This window comes from Scyliorhinus torazame, chromosome 15, assembly GCF_047496885.1.
Source record: "Scyliorhinus torazame isolate Kashiwa2021f chromosome 15, sScyTor2.1, whole genome shotgun sequence".
Taxonomy (NCBI): domain Eukaryota; kingdom Metazoa; phylum Chordata; class Chondrichthyes; order Carcharhiniformes; family Scyliorhinidae; genus Scyliorhinus; species Scyliorhinus torazame.
In genome coordinates, this window is record NC_092721.1 from 20,932,498 (window position 1) to 20,951,629 (window position 19,132).

General features: G+C 46.2%; 1 protein-coding gene across 6 annotated transcripts in view; it reads left to right on the forward strand.

The window, feature by feature from the left end:
* Positions 1 to 534: 534 nt before the first annotated feature.
* klf5a (Kruppel like factor 5a) overlaps positions 535 to 19,132 on the forward strand; it is a 50,446-nt gene continuing 31,848 nt past the window's right edge. The window contains exons 1-2 of one of the 6 annotated variants that reach the window (XM_072476140.1): positions 535 to 833; positions 16,512 to 17,373. In XM_072476140.1, the coding sequence (XP_072332241.1) occupies positions 660 to 833; positions 16,512 to 17,373 (1,036 nt within the window). In that variant the 5' untranslated portion in view covers positions 535 to 659. Of the gene's footprint in view, positions 834 to 2,188; positions 2,872 to 16,511; positions 17,374 to 19,132 lie in introns of those variants that run through there. The other 5 variants (XM_072476141.1, XM_072476145.1, XM_072476144.1 and 2 more) reach the window with 5 other exon arrangements.

Sequence of the window (19,132 nt, forward strand, 5' to 3'; positions counted from 1 at the left end):
GAAAATAAATCCTTCAGCACATCATTAGGGAGTTCCAGGATTTTGACCCAGTGGCGATGAAGGAAGGGGGGGGGGGGTATAGGGGGGTATATTTCTATGTCAGGATGGTGAGTGACTTGGGGGGGGGGGGGTTGGAAGAAAGTTCAATGCAACTGCATTTTCTGTAACTCTGAATTGGAAATGTTTTGGAATGCACTTTCACAGAATTGTCCTTTGGAGGAGGAGAAAAAAAATAGGGACAGTTGCCACACTCAGACAATCTGTCCAAAAGATGAGGAAAAGCAAACTTTCCACTTGGCTTTGGGACAACTGGGAGGGTTGTTTTTACTCTCCCTGCCCCTCCTTCCCTGGTGGGAGCGGCAGGTTGAAGCTCACCTCAGCGCATCCCCTGCCTTCTCCGACCTGTAACCTGATGCCTCAAGCCCTTGTCGGAGAGCCCGCCCTGCTCCCTCTCGGCGACTGGCGGGCCGGCCCGTCAGTCAGGGGGAAGGTGGGTGGGTACGGGGAGGGTGTCAGGAAAAAGTGCCAGAATGTTTGGACCGTCGACAGAGGCTGGGCGTGATTGAAAGGTGCTGGGGGAGCGGGGCAGATGCGCGTCTGGTGTTAAATCCCGCCACACACACAACCCATACACACACATCCCTGTGACTGTGAAGCAAATGGCCAGCGGTGCGATGAGGGGCAGTTTGGGCGGCGGCATTGCGGACGAGCCCGTCTTCACGCAGCTCAAACCGGTGAGTCTCCAGTCGGAGGAGCAAGCGGCGGCGGCGGCGATGTTCGCGGGGATGAAGGGACCGGCGGTGAGGATGCTCGGGGCGGACGACCTGGCCCAGGTATGACTCCGGAGAGGGAGAACATCCCACTGACCGACCGACCGACCGACTGACTGACAGACACTCCTTGTTTTATTATCTCGCTGCAAAATTAGTCAAACTTCATTCAACTCCACACAAAAGTTATTTACTGTTGAAAAAGTTTGCCAACTTTACACAACTTTTGCGAATGTAAACAATCCCGTCCGCGAGAGACGTTCCCGCCACTCCTCTCGCATCAGTTTGGGGATCCCCCCCAAGCACAGTGTTTTTTTTTGAGAGACTTTTGTTTCTGATTTGCAACGACTTCCCTTTCCATTTGTCTTTTGTAACCTCCCGGCTTCAAACTTTTAACAATTACCCCTTGTCCCTAAAACGTTATTTGTTTTTTTTATTTGCACAAGAAGGGGAAGGGTTAACCCCCTCCTCCCCTCCCCAAATCCACTCTATCACAGTGTTTACTGAAAGTTTGGGCAGTGGGGGAGCTGCTTGTTGTGAATGAAAAGCGACGCTTAGGAGACGCGTGTAAACACCGCCAGGGTGAATGGGTGGGTGTGGATCCCGCTGTCTCAGGTCAGAATTCCAACCATTGCAATGCAGGCGAGTAGTTTGGGAGATGCAGGTCGGTCGCACAGTGGTTAGCACTGTTGCTTCACAGCTCCAGGGTCCTATGTTCCATTCCCCGCTGGGTGCGGAGCCTGCACGTTCACCCCGTGTCTGCGTGGGTTTCCTCCAGGTGCTCTGGTTTACTCCCACATTCCAAAGACGTGCAAGTTAGGTGAATTGATGAAGCTAAATTGCCCTGAGTGTCCAAAAAACAAAAGGTTAGGTGGGGTTATGGGGATAAGGTGTGGGCTTAGGTGGAGTGCTCTTTGCAAGGGCTGGTGCAGACTTGATGGGCCGAATGGCCCCCTTCTGCACTGTAAATTCTATGATTCTAGGTCACCCAGCCCCTCAACGTCCAAAGTCCTCATACTGCCTAATATCTCGAGTTAAAACTTCAAGGAAGGGGAGCTCATTGAGTGTTTATTCCCCTCCTTCTTACACCAGGATTATACAGTGTGTGTGTGCATATATATATATATATAGTAACTTATAATTTAATTGACTTGAAAATGCGCAGAGCTTCCCCAGGCAATGAATTGCATCTCTACTCCCTCCCAGTTACAGGTGGGAGTGGCTCAGTCTTGCACAGTGACATTGTTGGAAGGGGTTTAGGTGGGGGGGGGGGTGCACATTGGGGCTCGATCTCCCTCAGACGAAAGACAATGTTCAGTATGCATCAGGCGATTTTGGGGGGGGGGGGTGGCGGAGGGCGAGGATGTGTTGCAATTTTTATTTTTGAATGATGTTTCTTTTTTGGCCATTGGGCGAGGGCTGCAGCTGGTTTAGCACTTGCCATTCGAGCATCTGACTCTGCCCCTCGCCCACAGAGCGAGTCATTGAGACGAGAAAAAACTTCCCAGCCACTGCACTGAAAATATGCCGACGACAGCTGGAGGATCTAAAATCAGAAAACTCTAAATGTGTGGCCAGCACCAAACTTTGCAACTTTTTTTTCCACCCTCTCTCAGGGGGTGGGGGGCTGGATGGAATTGGAATTCGCTGCAAGTCCAATCATTGATCAGATTTTCCATTAGTCAGCTGATATCCTTGGGGAGGTGGGCAGATATGGCCCTCAAATATTTTGGCATTATGTGGAGCTTTTGCAGATGAAGGGGGAATGTAGCATTGGTATCTTCAACTGCAGCGTCTGCTTGATGAATGTTCCCCTCATGACTCTGAATATTCACCACCCCCAGGGCTGTGTTGATGTCTGTCAGCTATTGCCCATTGGTATTTTCTATTCCAGATATTTTGATTTGTTTTGGGAAATATTGGAGCAGCTCCCTTGCAGTTTTGTTGCAACTTTTCGTTGAACTTGCAAGGAATATATAACCTTATTCCTCCTGTATGCTGTAAAGTTACGGTATTTCAATGGAATGTTTCGTCTATAACCTTAAAATCTCAGTAGAGTGCAACAGCCTGCTGCTTCACCTCAAATGATAACCCACACATGGTAATTCCCACCCCATATTCCTTCAATATTTAGTAGTTGCTTATTTGAAGTGCCGAGCAATGTGGGTGTGTTGCGTAAAGCTCTAAGCCTCTCTTATTTTAAAATTTGTGTGCTCAAATAGTTCAGATGACCAGGGCAAAACGCATAAAGAAACAAGAAGCAGCAGGATCGGGTTGCTGTTGTGAGAGTGCCGTGAAATGTTTCTGGTATGCTGGAGGTGGCTGCTAATTCCTGGTACCAGTTTCGGATGACTCTACAATCCTATCCCAAATCAAATGAATGGCTAGATATGCCAGCTTACTAAAAGTTCATCTGCATGGCAGACCCCTGTTAAAGATGTGGGCCCCTGTTAAATGATTGTGGTATTCTTACTGAATATGAAAAGCTGTGCTTAAGGCAGTGTGTACTAAATTGGTGTGGTACTGTTAATTCATTACTTGGTTTAAATTGAAAGTGAAATCTAAAGTGGATGACTGGTATGCCTAAGTACTTCATGCTGGCATATAACTCATTTGGTGCACATACAACCCAATAATTGCTGCTAAGTTTGTTCTGAACAGTCCAAGTGGATTTGGTATAAAAATATACATGCCCACCATTATTCCACGGAAATTCTTGTGACAGAGGGCGGCATGCGGTGCAGTGGTTAGCACTGAGACTGTGGCGCTGAGGTCCCAGGTTCGATCCCGGCCCTGGGTCACTGTCCGTGTGGAGTTGCACATTCTCCCCGTCTTTGTGTGGGTTTCACCCCCGCAACCCAAAGATGTGCGGGTTAGGTGGATTGGCCACGCTAAATTGCCCCTTAATTGGGAAAAAATAATACATAATTGGGTACTCTAAATTTATTTCAAAAAAGAAATTCTTGTGACAACACTTGGCTATCAGTGGAACCAGGTTTGTTTGATGCCGCTAACACGCCTGCCTTGTCAGGAACAGCCACCAGTTTCAAGAATGTTATGGATTGTGCGATCTAATTGTTGCTTGAGGCTTACTCAGGGCTAAGCTTCTTCATTTGCTTGGTTGTAAATCTAACTTAATTGTGAAGGTGGATGTCCCAAAGTTAACCTTGCAACTTCCGACCATAAGTTTTAAAACCTTGGCAGTAATTGCAAATTTGTCCAATGGTACAGGGTTTAGTTTTGGATTGCACAATCATTGTCTCATGTTGCTGTTGCCGGTTTCTCGTTCCAGAATTTGTGAGGAACTGAACAGCGAAGAGCATTCATTGGCATGAGTGCAGATATTGTGAATTTGAAGTTAAACTTCTCCTTAATAGTGATGTTGGCAATAAGTGTCCCCATGGACAAATAAGTGTCTGTGGGAGTAAGGAATGCTGGAAGGAAGAGCGGAGGAGTTTAAAAAAAAAAACCCTCAGTGCAGCAGGACAGGTAGAAAAGGTGGTCGAGAAGACTTGTGGGAGAATTTCCTTTCTTGGCTGCAGCCTCGAGTGTAAGAAGTGGGAGCTTATGCTAGAACTGTATAAAACACTAGTTAGACGGAGGAGTGCGAACAGTTCTGGTCACCACATTACAGGAAGGATGTGAAGAGATTAGATGGGGTGCAGTGGAGATTTACGATCCTGTCTTGGAACCATATTGCCATCGTTCCACTGTTACGGAGGCAAAGTCCTGGAGCTCACTTCCTAACACTGCTTTGGCTGCACCTATATCAGATGGACTGCAGTGGTTTCAGAAGGTGGCATGCTGCCACCTTTTTATGGGCAATTAGGAATGGGCAAGAAATGCTGGCCGCGCCAACAATGCCCACATCCCAAGAAATAATGAAAGAAATGCTGCCAGGAATTACAATGTGCTAACAGAAATAGGTCCTTTCTGTCCACTCTATCTAGGTCTCTCATAATTCCCACAGTTTCCTCTATTCTAAAAGAAAACAACTCCAAACTTATCCAATCTTTTCTCAGAGATAAATTCCACCAGCACATCTCCTGTCCCACCAGGGGAGACAACACTCTTGACCACTGCTACTCAAAAATCAAGGGCGCCTACCGTTCCATCCCCCGACCGCACTTTGGGAAATCAGACCATAAGACGGTGCTCCTTCTCCCGGCATACAAGCAGAAACTCAAGCGGGAGAATCCAGCTAAGAAGGTCGTGCAGTGCTGGTCCGAGGAAACAGAAGAGCTCTTACGTAACTGCTTAGAGACAGTGGACTGGTCCATATTTAAGAACTCCGTGACCAACTTAAATGAGTATGCCACCACCGTCACGGACTTCATCAGTAAATGTGTGGACGACTGCGTTCCAAAGAAAGCAGTACGTACGTTCCCCAACCGGAAACCATGGCTCAATCGCGAGATTGACTCCCTACTGAAGGACAGATCTGAGGCGTTCAAGTCAGACGACCCTGACCTGGACAAGAAATTCATGTACGACCTCCGCAAAGCCATCCGAGATGCCAAGAGAAAATATCAAACCAAGCTAGAGTCACAGGCAGACTCTCGGCGATTGTGGCAAGGATTAAACAACATAACGGGCTACAAAGCAAAGCCGAGCAGTATCTCCGGCAGCAGCGCACCCCTCCCCGATGAACTCAATGCATTCTATGCCCAGTTCGAGTAGGTAACCAACAATCCGCTGTAGAGTGCCCCAGCAGCCCCTAACTTACCCATACCCACCATCACAGCTTCCGAAGTCAGATCGGCCTTCCTGAAAGTGAACCCTCGGAATGCGACGGGCCCGGACGGGATCCCTGGTCGTGCATTCAGAGACTGCGCGGACCAGCTGGCCGAGGTGTTCGTGGACATCTTTAACTTGTCCCTACTCCACTCCGAGGTCCCCACCTGCTTCAAGAAGACCACCATCATACCGGTGCCAAAGAAGAACCAGGCAACGTGCCTCAATGACTACCGTCCGGTGGCCCTGACTTCAGTCGTAATGAAGTGCTTCGAGAGGTTGATCATGAAGCGCATCACCTCCATACTCCCAGAACGCCTTGATCCACTGCAATTCACATACCGTCGCAACCGGTCCACAGCAGACGCCATTTCCCTGGCCCGACACTCATCCCTAGAGCATCTCGATAATAAGGACTCCGACATCAGACACTTATTTATTGACTACAGCTCCACCTTCAACACCATAATCCCAGCCATGCTCATATCAAAGCTCCAAAACCTAGAACTTGGCTCCCAACTCTGCAACTGGATCCTCGATTTTCTGACCAGCAGATTACAATCTGTAAGAATGAACAACAACACCTCCTCCACAATCGTCCTCAATACCGGGGCCCGGCAAGGCTGCATTCTTAGCCCCCTACTCTATTCCCTGTATACACACACGACTGCGTGGCAAAATTTGGTTCCAATTCCATCCACAGGTTTGCTGACAATACGACCATAGTGGGCCGGATCACGAATAACGACGAGTCAGAATACAGGAGGGAGATTGAGAACTTAGCGGAATGATGCAGCGACAACAATCTCTCCCTCAATGCCAGCAAAACTAAAGAGCTGGTCATTGACTTCAGGAAGCAAAGTACTGTACACACCGCTGTCAGCATCAACGGGGCCGAGGTGGAGATGGTTAGCAGTTTCAAATTCCTAGGGGTGCACATCTCCAAAAATCTGTCCTGGTCCACCCACGTCGACGCTACGACCAAGAAAGCACAACAGCGCCTAAACTTCCTCCGGAAACTAAGGAAATTCGGCATGTCCACATTAACCCTTACCAACTTTTACAGATGCACCATAGAAAGCATCCTATCGGGCTGCATCACAGCCTGGTATGGCAACTGCTCGGCCCAGGACCGCAAGAAACTTCAGAGAGTCGTGAACACCGCCCGGTCGATCACACAAACCTGCCTCCCATCCATTGACTCCATCTACACCTCCCGCTGCCTGGGGAAAGTGGGCAGCATAATCAAAGACCCCTCCCACCCGGCTTACTCACTCTTCCAACTTCTTCCATCGGGCAGGAGATACAGAAGTCTGAGAACACGCACGAACAGAGTCAAGAACAGCGTCTTCCCCGCTGTTGCCAGACTCCCAAATGACCCTCTTATGGACTGACCTCATTAACACTACACCCTGTCTGCTTCATCTGCTGCCGGTGCTTATGTAGTTACGTTGTATACCTTGTGTTGCCCTATTATGAATTTTCTTTTCTTCCCATGTACTTAATGATCTGTTGAGCTGCTCGTAGAAAAATACTTCTCACTGTACCTCGGTACACATGACAATAAACAAATCCAATCCAAAGGTCTGAAGTTCTTTTTTAAAAATAAATTTAGAGTACCCAATTATTTTTTTTCCAATTAAGGGACAATTTAGTGTGGCCAATCCACCTAGATTGCACATCTTTGGGTTGTGGGGGCGAAACCCACGCAAACACGGGGAGAATGTGTAAACTCCACACGGACAGTGACCCAGAGCCGGGATCGAACCTGGGACCTCGGCGCCGTGAGGCAGCAGTGCTAACCACTGCGCTTCCGTGCTGCCCTGGATCCTGGAATTTTGACCAGTGGGAAAGGTGCTGCCGGATCCTCCCACCACTGCACTTTAAGTCTCAAAAACAGAAAATTCTGTCGTATGTTTTTAAAATACTTCCACATTTTCTCCAAACATTGGAATTCGCAGACATGTGATTATGCATCTCCAGGGTGGAAATTTTGGTTTTCAGCAATCGGCACTGAGTGGGGGTCTGATCCTTTCCCCTCTCAGCCACCGACTGCTGGAAACACTTACATCTGGTCCTCGAGAGGTTATTTTAAAAAGTTCATTACAGGCTACCTGTAGAGATCAAAATCCCGGAGCGGCCTCCCTAACAGCACTGTGGGTTTACCTGTACTAAGACTGCAGTGGTTCAAGAAGGCAGCTGACCACCACCACCTTACGGGCAAATAGGGATGGGCAATGAATGCTGGCCAAACCAGCGATGCCTGCATCCTGTAAATGAATTTTTAAAAAAGTGTTTGTGCGGGTTGAAAATTCTCATCCTAAAGTTCAAATCCCGCCATTGTCCCCCCCCTCCCCCCACCCCTTTCAGCACCTTCCAAACTCTCTAACCCCCCCCTAGACCTGCCATTCTCCAGCATCTCTGTGCCCCACACCTTCTATCCTCTTGTGCATTTCCCTCGAGTGCAGCTCCTACCTGAAACCCCAGCCATTTATTGTGCCTCCTTTAAGATCCTCCGTTAAGCCCATCTCTTTGAATCACTTGTCCTAATATCTCTTATTGTGGCTTGGAGTCAAATGTTACTGGGTAATGCTTCTGTGAACGACTTTAGGATTGCCTGACTCTGTTGAATCATAGAATCCCTACCATGCAGTAAAAGGGCATTCGGCCCATCGAGTCTGCACCGACCCTCCGAAAGAGCACCCCATCCTGCGCTCCCGCCTTAACGCTATAACTCCGCCGAACCTTTTTGAGACTAAAGGGCAATTTAGCATGGCAAATCCACATAACCTGCACATCTTTGGACTTTGTGAGGAAACTGGAGCACCCGGAGGAAACCCACGCCGACACAGGTAGAACGTGCAAACTCCACACAGTCACCCAAGGCCAGAATTGAACCCGGGTCCTTGATGCTGTGAGGCAGCCTTGCTAACCATTGTGCAAGTTGTTGGAAAGGATAATTTCTGTTTAACATAACCTAGTTCGAGCTGGTAAATTAGTTGTAAATTTTTTTTTTACCCTATTCTGTTTTTTTTCTAGTTAAGGGTCAATTTAGAGTGGCCAATCCACCTATCCTGCACTACTTTGGGTTGTGGGGGTGAGACCCACGCAGACACGGTGAGAATGTGAAAACTCCACACGGACAGTGACCCGGGGCCGGGGTCCTCGGCGCCGTGAAGCAGCAGTGCTAACCACCGCCACCTAGTCGCCCCTGGAGCTGGCTAATTAGTAATCCTCCTGCGTACGACATTCAATACTATTCCAGTTCATTAAAAAAAATTCATTATTGGGTTTTTAAATTGTATTTAAAATTTATTGGAGAAACCAAATGCAGGCGAAGTTCCCAAAGAATACAAGATAAATCAGGATGTAGCGATTTGGTGCCTTAAGTTTTAAAAGGGTAGGTGGAAGAAAAGATTGAGACATGTCAAAAATGTCATCATTTTGAGGCTCCAAGGAGGAAGAATGTGGGATGAGTCTTTATTCCTACACACTAGGATGTAGGGAGCAGGAAGCGAGGTGTAACATGGTGGGCGGGATTCTCCCGTTCTCCAACCGCGTGTTTCTCAGCCGTTCGCCGTTCGCTGACAGCGGCGGGGTTCTATCTACCCTCCGATATGGCATTGGGATTTCCCATTGTAGCCACCTGACATCGTCGGGAACCCCACTGGCATGGATGCGCTGCCGGCAGGAAAAGTGAATCGCAACAATCAGAGAATTCCAGACATCGTTGGGTCTTTGGAAGGACCATCGAGTGAAGCTCAGAGAGTCACTGGTCCTCGGCATATTGATGAATGAAGGAAGTTGAGAACAAGATTGGAAGCTAGTTGTGAGAGTTTGTCTATCAAGAAATAAGTTTTCTTGCAACTGTCCAGGATTGTGTTTGAGCTGTTCTAGATAGCAACATGTTTTGAAGTCAAAGGCTGCTTTTCCGTTATTGTTTCAACTCTGACGCAGGGATCACAGAATCAATGAGATGTGTCCTGGCATTTATATTGTTGAATAATAATAATCTTTATTGTCACAAGTAGACTTACATTAACACTGCAATGAGGTTACTGTGAAAACCCTGTGGTCGCCACACTCCGGCGCCTGTTCGGGTACGCTGAGGGAGAATTCAGAATGTCCAATTCACCTAACAGCACAGCACGTCTTTCTGGACTTGTGGGAGGAAACTGGAGCACCTGGAGGAAACCCACGCAGACACGGGGAGAACGTGCAGACTCCGCACACACAGTTACCCAAGCCGGGAATCGAACCTGGGACCCTGCCGCTGAGAGGCAACAGTGCTACCCACTGTGCTACCGTGCCGCCATTAGGTTTTCGGTAGCTCAGGGGCAGACTTGGAAACCCAAATGAAATGATTGTTTGTGTGTCACTGGGTGATGGAAAACTGGTGACATTTATTAATAGTAATCTTTATTGTCACAAGTAGGCTTACATTAACCTGCAATGAAGTTACTGTGAAAATCCCCTAGCCGCCACAGTCTGGCGCCTGTTCGGGTACACCGAGGGAGAATTCAGAATGTCGAATTCACCTAACAAGCACGTCTTTTTGGACTTGTGGGAGGAAACCGGAGCACCCGGAGGAAACCCACGCAGACACGGGCAGACCGTGCAGACTCCGCACAGACAGTGACCCAACCCGGGTCTCCGGCGCAGTGAAGCAACAGTGCTAACCACTGTGCTACCATAATAACTGGTTATAGAGAAGGTTAACAAATTAAATATAAAGCACCTTTAGATAAAACTTGGCATTTGTAGACAGCTAATAGATGTTGAGAAGAAGTAGGAAAGTAAATTGAACTATCACGGAGACATGAATATTTCAGTTCAGGCTTATGAAGTTACATGTTAAAGCTGTTGGTCGATGAAGGAGTTAGAGGCAGCTGTTTAGGCTTTGAAAGAAGTAGATCATTACAGAATATCTGTCTCTACTTTAAAAAAGAGATTATCAGGGATAAATTGAATTTTGGTTTGAAGTAAGCAGAGAGAAAATATATCTTCCACTGGTCATGATCATGATTAGAATTCTGATGTAGTGAATAACCATTACAGCCAGTGATTGAGTTTCGAGTGACTAACAGATTTAACTAAAGATCATTCACACAATTGTGTGAAAAGATGATTGGCTGATGACTTAGCAAAAGCAACAGGGAGCACCTAATCTAATTGGCATGGCGGTACGAAACCATACCGAGAGAACGCTTTTATTAATGGCATTCAAATGTTTGTCCAGCAAATATTGTTCCACTTTGCTCTATTTGTTCCCCTTCTCCACTCGTTCAATCTTGAAGGCAATGTGCCACAACCAAGCTCAACAACCTTTAGATAGCCCGAGTGGTGACCGTGCTCTGATTAATTTCAGCATTCTCACCATTGCATTTAATGTTTCACTTTTCTTCAAAACGTAACGTTGGTGAATGTTTGAAATATTCAGGAGGGCTAACATGACTGCTTCGTCTCAACGACAACCAATGTTTCTGTAACTCCAGTAATAGTTTGTGTGCATCTGTTAATGGGCATGGTCTCCTCTTGCACATGTACATGTTAATCACACCTGTTGCATATGTGCGAATGCAGTACGAATATAGGTTGTTTCACAGAATAGCTAAACAACACTGCCAGAAACTAATTTTATAACCTGTGTAATTATTGTTTCTGTTCACAATTCACAAAATAAATTTTGGTTCTCGTTAAGCCAGTAATAATTTTCTAAATGACAATTATACAGAGAATGTCTAGATAAATATTGGGTTTTAATGTATTTTTTTAATACATTTTTAAAAAAAACATTGCTTACTCTTGCGATGGAAGGGGGCTGTGAGTAAATGTGCAGTTCCAGCACTACTGAACATTGTGTTTAAAGCTGAAATTGCTTATGTTTCCTTCAAATAATCTTTTAGTCATACTGAACACAAGGAAGATGGTCAGGCATTTCCTTGATTTCTCATCTTTCTTCTTAGTTGCCCATTAATGATCCAAAGCACAGTAATAAAGCCACCCGACAGCCTTAAGTGGCTATAACATATGAGAAATCGTTGATGTTTTACTGTAAGTCAGGGCACAAATGAATGCTTGAGATTTTTGAATACCGTCTATGACATAATTAGCTTTAACAAATTTCAGTCGGTCGAAACTGGAAAAGCTTTTTACTTTTAAATCTCACTTGCTTTCATGTGTTGCCTCGTTCATGCTTTCTTGCCCTTGATCTCTGTCTCAATCCAGATGTTGTACACTCTTTTAAGCCTAACTGAAATATTTAATAACCAATACCATAAGCTTGTTCGAGGTTTCCGTGACTTCAAAAATAAAATTTTAAAAAAACGCAATATAGGGTCAAAAACATGGGTGTCGTCATAGGGCAGAAGGCATTGCATTTCGAAAGAACTGGCATAGAATTGATAGGCCGAGTGGCCTCCTTCTGTGATTCTGATTTAGAACGGACTTCTAAAGCTTGAAGAGAACCCGCAGCCAATGTTCTCTTGTGACCCATGGGTTTACAAACCATTAGCACATTCATCATTTTAAGTTATTCTTTCATTGTTTTTGTTCCTGCAACTGTATCAGCTTCGTTAAACATTAACTTTCACATGCAGTAACGCTTAAAATACAGTTCATGGCATTCTTAAGTGTCTGCACCTGGACAGATAAAGTTTATTCTCCAGTCTAAATTGTTTGCAGAATTAAAATTAGACCAACTCTGTTCCAGCTACCTGCATATCTTAAGGGAAAAAGTCGGAAAGGTGAGCAATCAAAACCCATAATAGTTTTAATTATTCCTATCTGTTACTCTTTGGGGAATTGTACATATGAAGTTGACTGTTGTGTCAGAAAAAAAAATAAGATTAGCCGCCTTCTGTATGATGCAATCCACCAGTTGGTTTTTATATAAAGAAAATGCGAGTATTGTTGAATAAGTGAAATAGTTTTATTTTTAAAAAAAGATTGTTGTCTCGATACGGCTGCCATTGTATGAAGGATATTTAGAAATTTTACTTGAACAATTTTGAAGCAGCTTGCTTTGAAAACTCACCCCAATGCCAAGCTTTGTGGCAGAGTGTTAAATATTTTCTGAAGTTTGATTTAAAAACAATAAATTGGGCTCAAACAGTGCTTTAGTTCTTTTATGGAATTAGTCATTCTTTCACAGGGTGAAGAGACCTCCAATTTCTACGGTGTCAGTAATATCCTTTAATTCTGAAGAGCCTGACCATCAAGCATTTCCCTTCAGCTCCAAACTTCTGTTAAATTCTGTTGTTTGTTATGGAAAATAATAGCAGCTATTTTCCTTGAGGTCTGCTTGTTGTTTGCAAACAGCTCCGATTACACTCACTTAAGGTCTTAAAGTCTTGATCTGTGAACGCAATCCTTTGGGGGGTGGGGGTGGGTGGGGTGGGGGTGGGTAATGGAGGTCAGAACTATGCAGTTAGCTTGTATATGGGGCATATTCAGCGGTATTAAATTAAATTGCCACTCGCCATGTGGCATTTTTAAAAATAAAATGTGCTGAAGGTTTACATCCACAAATGCCATACATTATTAAAGAAAAGAAATGAAATGAAAAACTAATGAAATGAAAATCGCTTATTGTCACAAGTAGGCTTCAAATGAAGTTACTGTGAAAAGCCCCTAGTCGCCACATTCCGGCGCCAGTTCGGGGAGGCTGGTACGGGAATAATTTCCTGATTTGCAACCAAGGAGAGAGCAGTGCGCTGCTTTATTCTCAACCCGTACAGAGTGATCAATTTGCCATGATTTAACATTTCTCTCTCTCTGGTGTGAGTCAAATTCCCAAATTTACAAAGGTGGCATTGTCCAAAATACAAGCTTTACCCCAGACCTTGGTATAGCTCATCTTCAGATTGAATCTATGCTGCCTCTCATCCCAACACTTTTATATCTGTTGTGAACGGTAAGACCACAGAAAAGGTCTCCTCCCCATCTAACCCCTACTCTCGGCAACCTGGAGATCGGCACAAACTGTCTGCAATCAGGGTCTACTGTAGGATGTTGGTTCTATTCTATCTCTCATATGGCCTATGTTTGTCATTTCCCCCGGGTGACCTTGTTCAGTTCGGAGCCTCTCACTCCAGAGATCTACAGGCACGGATCATATTCTTCCCACCCTATGGCAGTGGCCCCATGTCGGGGAATGATGTTGGGTTACCTTTGGGCTTTTTAAGACGGAGGGAAAGAAAACACGTCTTGAAACCTGAAATCTATGGTTAATAATTGGTTATTTGGCAAGGGCACCAGTTTGGGGGCGTTGGTAACTGAGCCTCTGCCGTTCCTGCCGGCACGGTACTCCACCAGCCCCGTGGTGGTGGCGGCCCTGAGAGTCTGGGGGCAATGGACGAAGCATGTGGGAGCAGATGGAGCATCGGTTTGGTCTCCAATCTGTAATAATGCCCGGGAAGTATGAATGGGGGGGTTCCGTGGATGGCGGAGAGCAGGGATTGAGAGGATCGGGGATATGTTTGTAGAGGGGAGCTTTCCGAGTTTGAGGGCACTGGAGGAGAAGTTTGGATTGGCGAGGGGAAACTAATTCAGGTACCTGCAGGTGCGGGACTTCCTACGTAGACCGGTTTCAAACTTCCCACTCCTACCACCAAGGGGGATTCAGGACAGGGTAGTTTGCCGAAGGTGGGTAGGAGAAGGGAGTGTCTCTGGCATTTACAAGGAACTTATGGGGTCGGAGGAGACGCAGACTGAGAAGCTGAAGCACAAGTGGGAGGAGAGATAGAGGATGGTGTATGGGCGGACGCGTTAAGTAGAGTCAAGGCGTCCACAACATGTGCCAGGCTCAGCCTGATACAGCTTAAGGTCATTCATCGGGCTCACATGACAGTGGCCCGGGTGAGCAGATTCATTGGGGTAGAAGACAGGTGTGCAAAGTGTGCGGGAGGGCCAGCGAACCATGTCCACATGTTCTGGACATGTCCGAAGCTTAGGGGATTTTGTCAGGGGTTTGCAGATGTCGTGTCCACGGTGTTAATCCGTGTTAATTCAATTTAATCCGAAGAAACCTGGTGCGGTTGTTCATCTGTTTAGAACGTGATTAAGCTAGATGTGCTCTTTACCCAAGTAGGATGGAACTAAGAAGTGATGGAGCTCTTAGCGGCCAAGGTATATTCGACTTTGTTTTTGTTGTGCAGTGCATTTTTCAAGCAAGCGTTTTTAAAAACACTCCGGATAATGTTCAGACCAGTTTAATTTTGTGATGCAAAAATGTTTCTGTTGCTGGTTTAATTGGAAGTTGAATGTTGTCTGCTAATTCACTGGCAAAGTGATGACACTATACTTCAGCTGAACAAAGGGTATGCCAAAGAACGGAGTAAGACCAGCAAGAAACCTACGTAGGAAATCGGGAAGATGCTAGTTCAAATCCGTGGTGGGAGTTGTCTTTTGAGTGCCTTAGTTACGTTATTTACGGATTGAGTATAAAGACTTGCATTTTTATAGCGAACACCAGATGCACTTTGCTGCCATGGAGTAGTTTGACGTTCAGTCACTGTTGGAAACAAGGTGGAAAAGAAAATCAAAAGTCATCAGGTGCCGGCACTATTACTGTATATTCAGTGACTAAGGAGAACCACCTGTTGGGCTTTTGTTCAGTACGGAATTAATTGGTTAGCACTGCTGCCTCAGAGCCAGGGGGGGCTCTTGAAATTTCAAGCAAAGTGGTCCCCCTGTACATCTGGTGCAGCAGCAGTTCCTGCTGTGCCAGCCGGGGACATTGGGTGCTGCATTGGTTGCCCAGAGGTTCCATTTGCCGTTTCCTGCCCTCGGAAAGACTTTGGAGTGGCTGAAATGTGACTCCACATTCAACTACTCACCTTTAGATTGTGCGTTGTGTTGGTTTTCACAGCGGCTGTCTAGCACATGCCGTTTCTCCCGCCAGAATGCTGATAAGCTCCCAGAGCCAGGCTCAATAGGAGCAGGGAGCTCGGAATGCATATATACTTTCAGCCAATCCTGAGGTTCTGAGACCTATCGGCATTCAATATACAACTTGAAGAATTTCCCCCCCAACACCACAAGTAAAACACTTATATTTTAACAATGGAAATTTAAAATAAAATCAGTTTCGTTAATTGGAATAATGCAATCATTTCGAAACCGAACAATGATTGTCAATTTTTACCTCCCTGCAGTCTTATTAATGTTTAACATGGTTTGGTAAATAATCTATGAATGCTGTAATGGTATAAACACCAAAGTGGAAAATCTTTAAATGTTGACTAGGCTGGGCTTTATGGGACAATGGTGTCCCAAGCTAAAGCAGTTTCGTTTTCGGCATCACTGATCATGGCTGGGATTCTCCGGTATCCGGCGGGGCGGGCTGTACCGGTGCCAAAGAATGGCGTGAACCACTCCGGCGTCGGGCCGACTGGAAGGTGCGGAACCGTCCGCACCTTCGGGGGCTAGGCCGGCGCTGGAGTGGTTGGCGCTGCACCAACCGGCGCCAAAGGGCCTCGGCCGGCCGGCGCGAGTTGCCACATGCGCAGGAGCGCCAGCGTGTTCCCAGAACCGCTGCCGTGATTCCTGCGCAGGCGTAGGGGGTTTCTTCTCTGCGCCGGCCATGGCGGAGCTTTACACAGGTCCGCGCGGAGGGAAAGAGTTCCCCCACGGCACAGGCCCACCCGCAGATCGGTGGGCGCCGATCACGGGCCAGGCCACCGTGGCCCCCCCCCCCCCCCCCCCCCCCCGGGCCGGATCCCCCGCACCCCCAGGACTCCGTAGGGGGGGGGGGGGGGGGGGGAGGTCGGAGAATCCCGCCCCATGCCTCAAAACACATTTGAAATATTTTGTCTGCGTCGGAAAGTCCTTTAGCAGGTTTTTAAAATGCCATTCCTTGCAAGAAGTGACACTTGTTGCCTTGCCTGTGCTTGATCATCTTCTGTGAGACCAAGTTGAATGCACTTGGCTCTTGTATTTTATTTTAATTGTGTTTTTTTTTTAAAAAACTTATTCGTTACATACTGCCTTTTACTTTTAATGCAGACTAGGTGTGAGATGGAGAAGTATCTTTCTCCCCAGCCACTGCCAGTTCCAGAGGTGAAGAAGTACAGACGGGACAGTGCCTCCGTGGTGGATGAATTTTTCCAGGATGAAAGGAGCTTGCCGTACAGCGTCAACATCAATGTGATTCTGCCCGAAATCACGTACCTGCGAACTGGCCTTTGCAAGCCTCAAAGGCCATCCATGGTTCAACCCCATTCAGAAGCGGTTACTGCTTTCGCCCAGACAAACAGGACACTTAACACCCAGGCCTTGCCAGAGTTCACCAGTGTGTTCAACACCTCACAGTCGCCAGACATCAACACTGCATTCATTAAGCAGGAGCTGCCTTCTCCCGAAATGCATTTGCCTGCTTCCCCACAACAAGGTCAGCTGTACCAGCTACTGAGTTCCCCAGACTTGGTGAACATTCCCGGTAACACCCCTTGTGCACCAAGCAACGTGCCATGTATGGGCAACCTCGCCATTGCTTCTGTGCCGACAGGAATGACTGGCATGAACACGCTCGGCACGGTGCATCAACAGTTGAAACACTTCCATTCTATCACGGCGGGCACGTTTACTGGGTCAATGCCGTTCTTCCCTCAACAGCCGACCTACCTGCCACCCTCGCCCCCAAATTCTGAGCCCGGCAGCCCTGACAGGCAACCAGAGCTGCTGCAAAACATGACGCCACCTCCATCCTATGCTGCATCGATTGCCTGCAAGTTGGTGTCACCCACTGGGGCCCATGCCCTCCCAGCCACCCTGCAAGTAACGCAACAGAACGTGCTGCCACCTAGGTTCAACCGGAGAAATAATCCAGAGTTGGAGAAGAGAAGAATTCATCACTGTGACTTTCCAGGTATGTGGTACAACTTTAAAAGAGATTACATAGAATTACGTTGAACACAGAAACTGGCTAATTAGTCTAACTAGGCTTTGCCAGTGTACAGGCTCCATAAGAACATCCTCCCACCCTACTTCATTGAACCCTATTAACAGATCCTTCTATTTTGTTCTCTCTCTCACTTACTGATTTAGCATCCCCTTAAGTTCATCTATACAGTCCACCTGAACTACTTGTGGTAGTGAGCTCCGCATTCTTAACTGCACACTGGGTAAATAAGTTCCTCCTGAATTCCCTATTAGTTACTAGCTTAAGAGCTGGCACTTTGGTCTCGCCCACGTGGAAACATATTCTCTTAGGGTGTGGCCAATAATCTTCAGCTTTTATTTCAGATGGGAGTTTTAAATTAAGTTAAAATGCAATCATTAAAACAGGACGATCTGTGCAATGCTTTTCAAAATAATAATTGAAGTACTGTTGCTTTGGAAACTTGTTTGTTTAAAGTTTGACGAATTTCCTTTAAACAGTCGGGTTTTTCATTGATAAACAGATGGTTTCATTTTTAAAATTTTCTTTGAAAATAATGATTTCTTGGCTGCTAGTGAATGGAATAGAAAGCCTTTGGATTTAGGATAGCATAATCACTGTACTGCTGAACCCTGTTGGAAACAGTTCGTGGGTTGGATGTTTTTGCCTGTTGTACATGTTGGCTAGATTACAATTTGTGCATGATAGAATTACATTTAAAATCTGAGTGCAGCATTAAACAGCCTTCCGTTCTTTTTCATTGACATCTTGCCTTTTTCATTGACATCAAAAGCCTCCCGGAAACCTACTATTTAAAATAATTTTCCCCTCTTATCGCACCCCAAAAGATTTCCTCACCTTTTTGCTCTTTAAAACACCCATTAATTTTATTATAAATAAAATAATTGCTTTCTAATGATGGTGCTGTCATCTTACATTACTGTTGAAAGTGATGATATATATAACAACGTGTGGCACTTTGCACACTATACAGTTCTTGCAGATACACAACAAGGGTGTTATCCAGGTGTATTACTGTGTACAGTATTGGATTGATTGCTCATGAACTATGATCATTCCTGGGCATGAGGCTCAGTGTTGAGGGAGAGGGCTGAGAAATTGGGGATTTGTTGGATAGTGATGCTGCCTTGGGTGGCGAGCTGAAGTCTGCATACTTGACGCTGACCTGTGATCCCTTTACCTATGTGGGTAGGATTTTGCATTCTAACCCATAGTGCAGTTAGCATCACTTGCTCTCATTGGCAACTATCTCAAAGAAGTTTTTGTGGAAATGTAAAGGGAAATTCCAGTGTGTCAGAGTCCATAGAGCTACCTCCTTGCTGCTAGGAGGCAGGAGATTGAATAAGATCCTAACTTTGTAATTGGGTAGGCTGAGCTGGCATGATATTGGGTAGAATGAGCTGGCATGAGAAAGTATCTAGGAGTTGGTGAGGATGGTTATTACTGATTGTAGACTTTCAAGATCCCCATCCGAAAGGGATGGGGGCCACAGGTTGTATTGCCTAACAGTGGCTCCATTTCAATTCTTACGAATTGGTGGGGCAATAACTTTCCCCTGAGTCGCCCCATGGATTTCTGGTGTCTATCCTACATTAATGGCCCCTAGTTTTGATCTTGTCTCTTTGAGTAGAAACATCTTTAAAAATGATTAATGGGTTTGCTAGGGTAGACGTAAAGGCATCTGACAAGTCACCACTCAGTCTAAATGCAAGTCCTTTCATTTCCT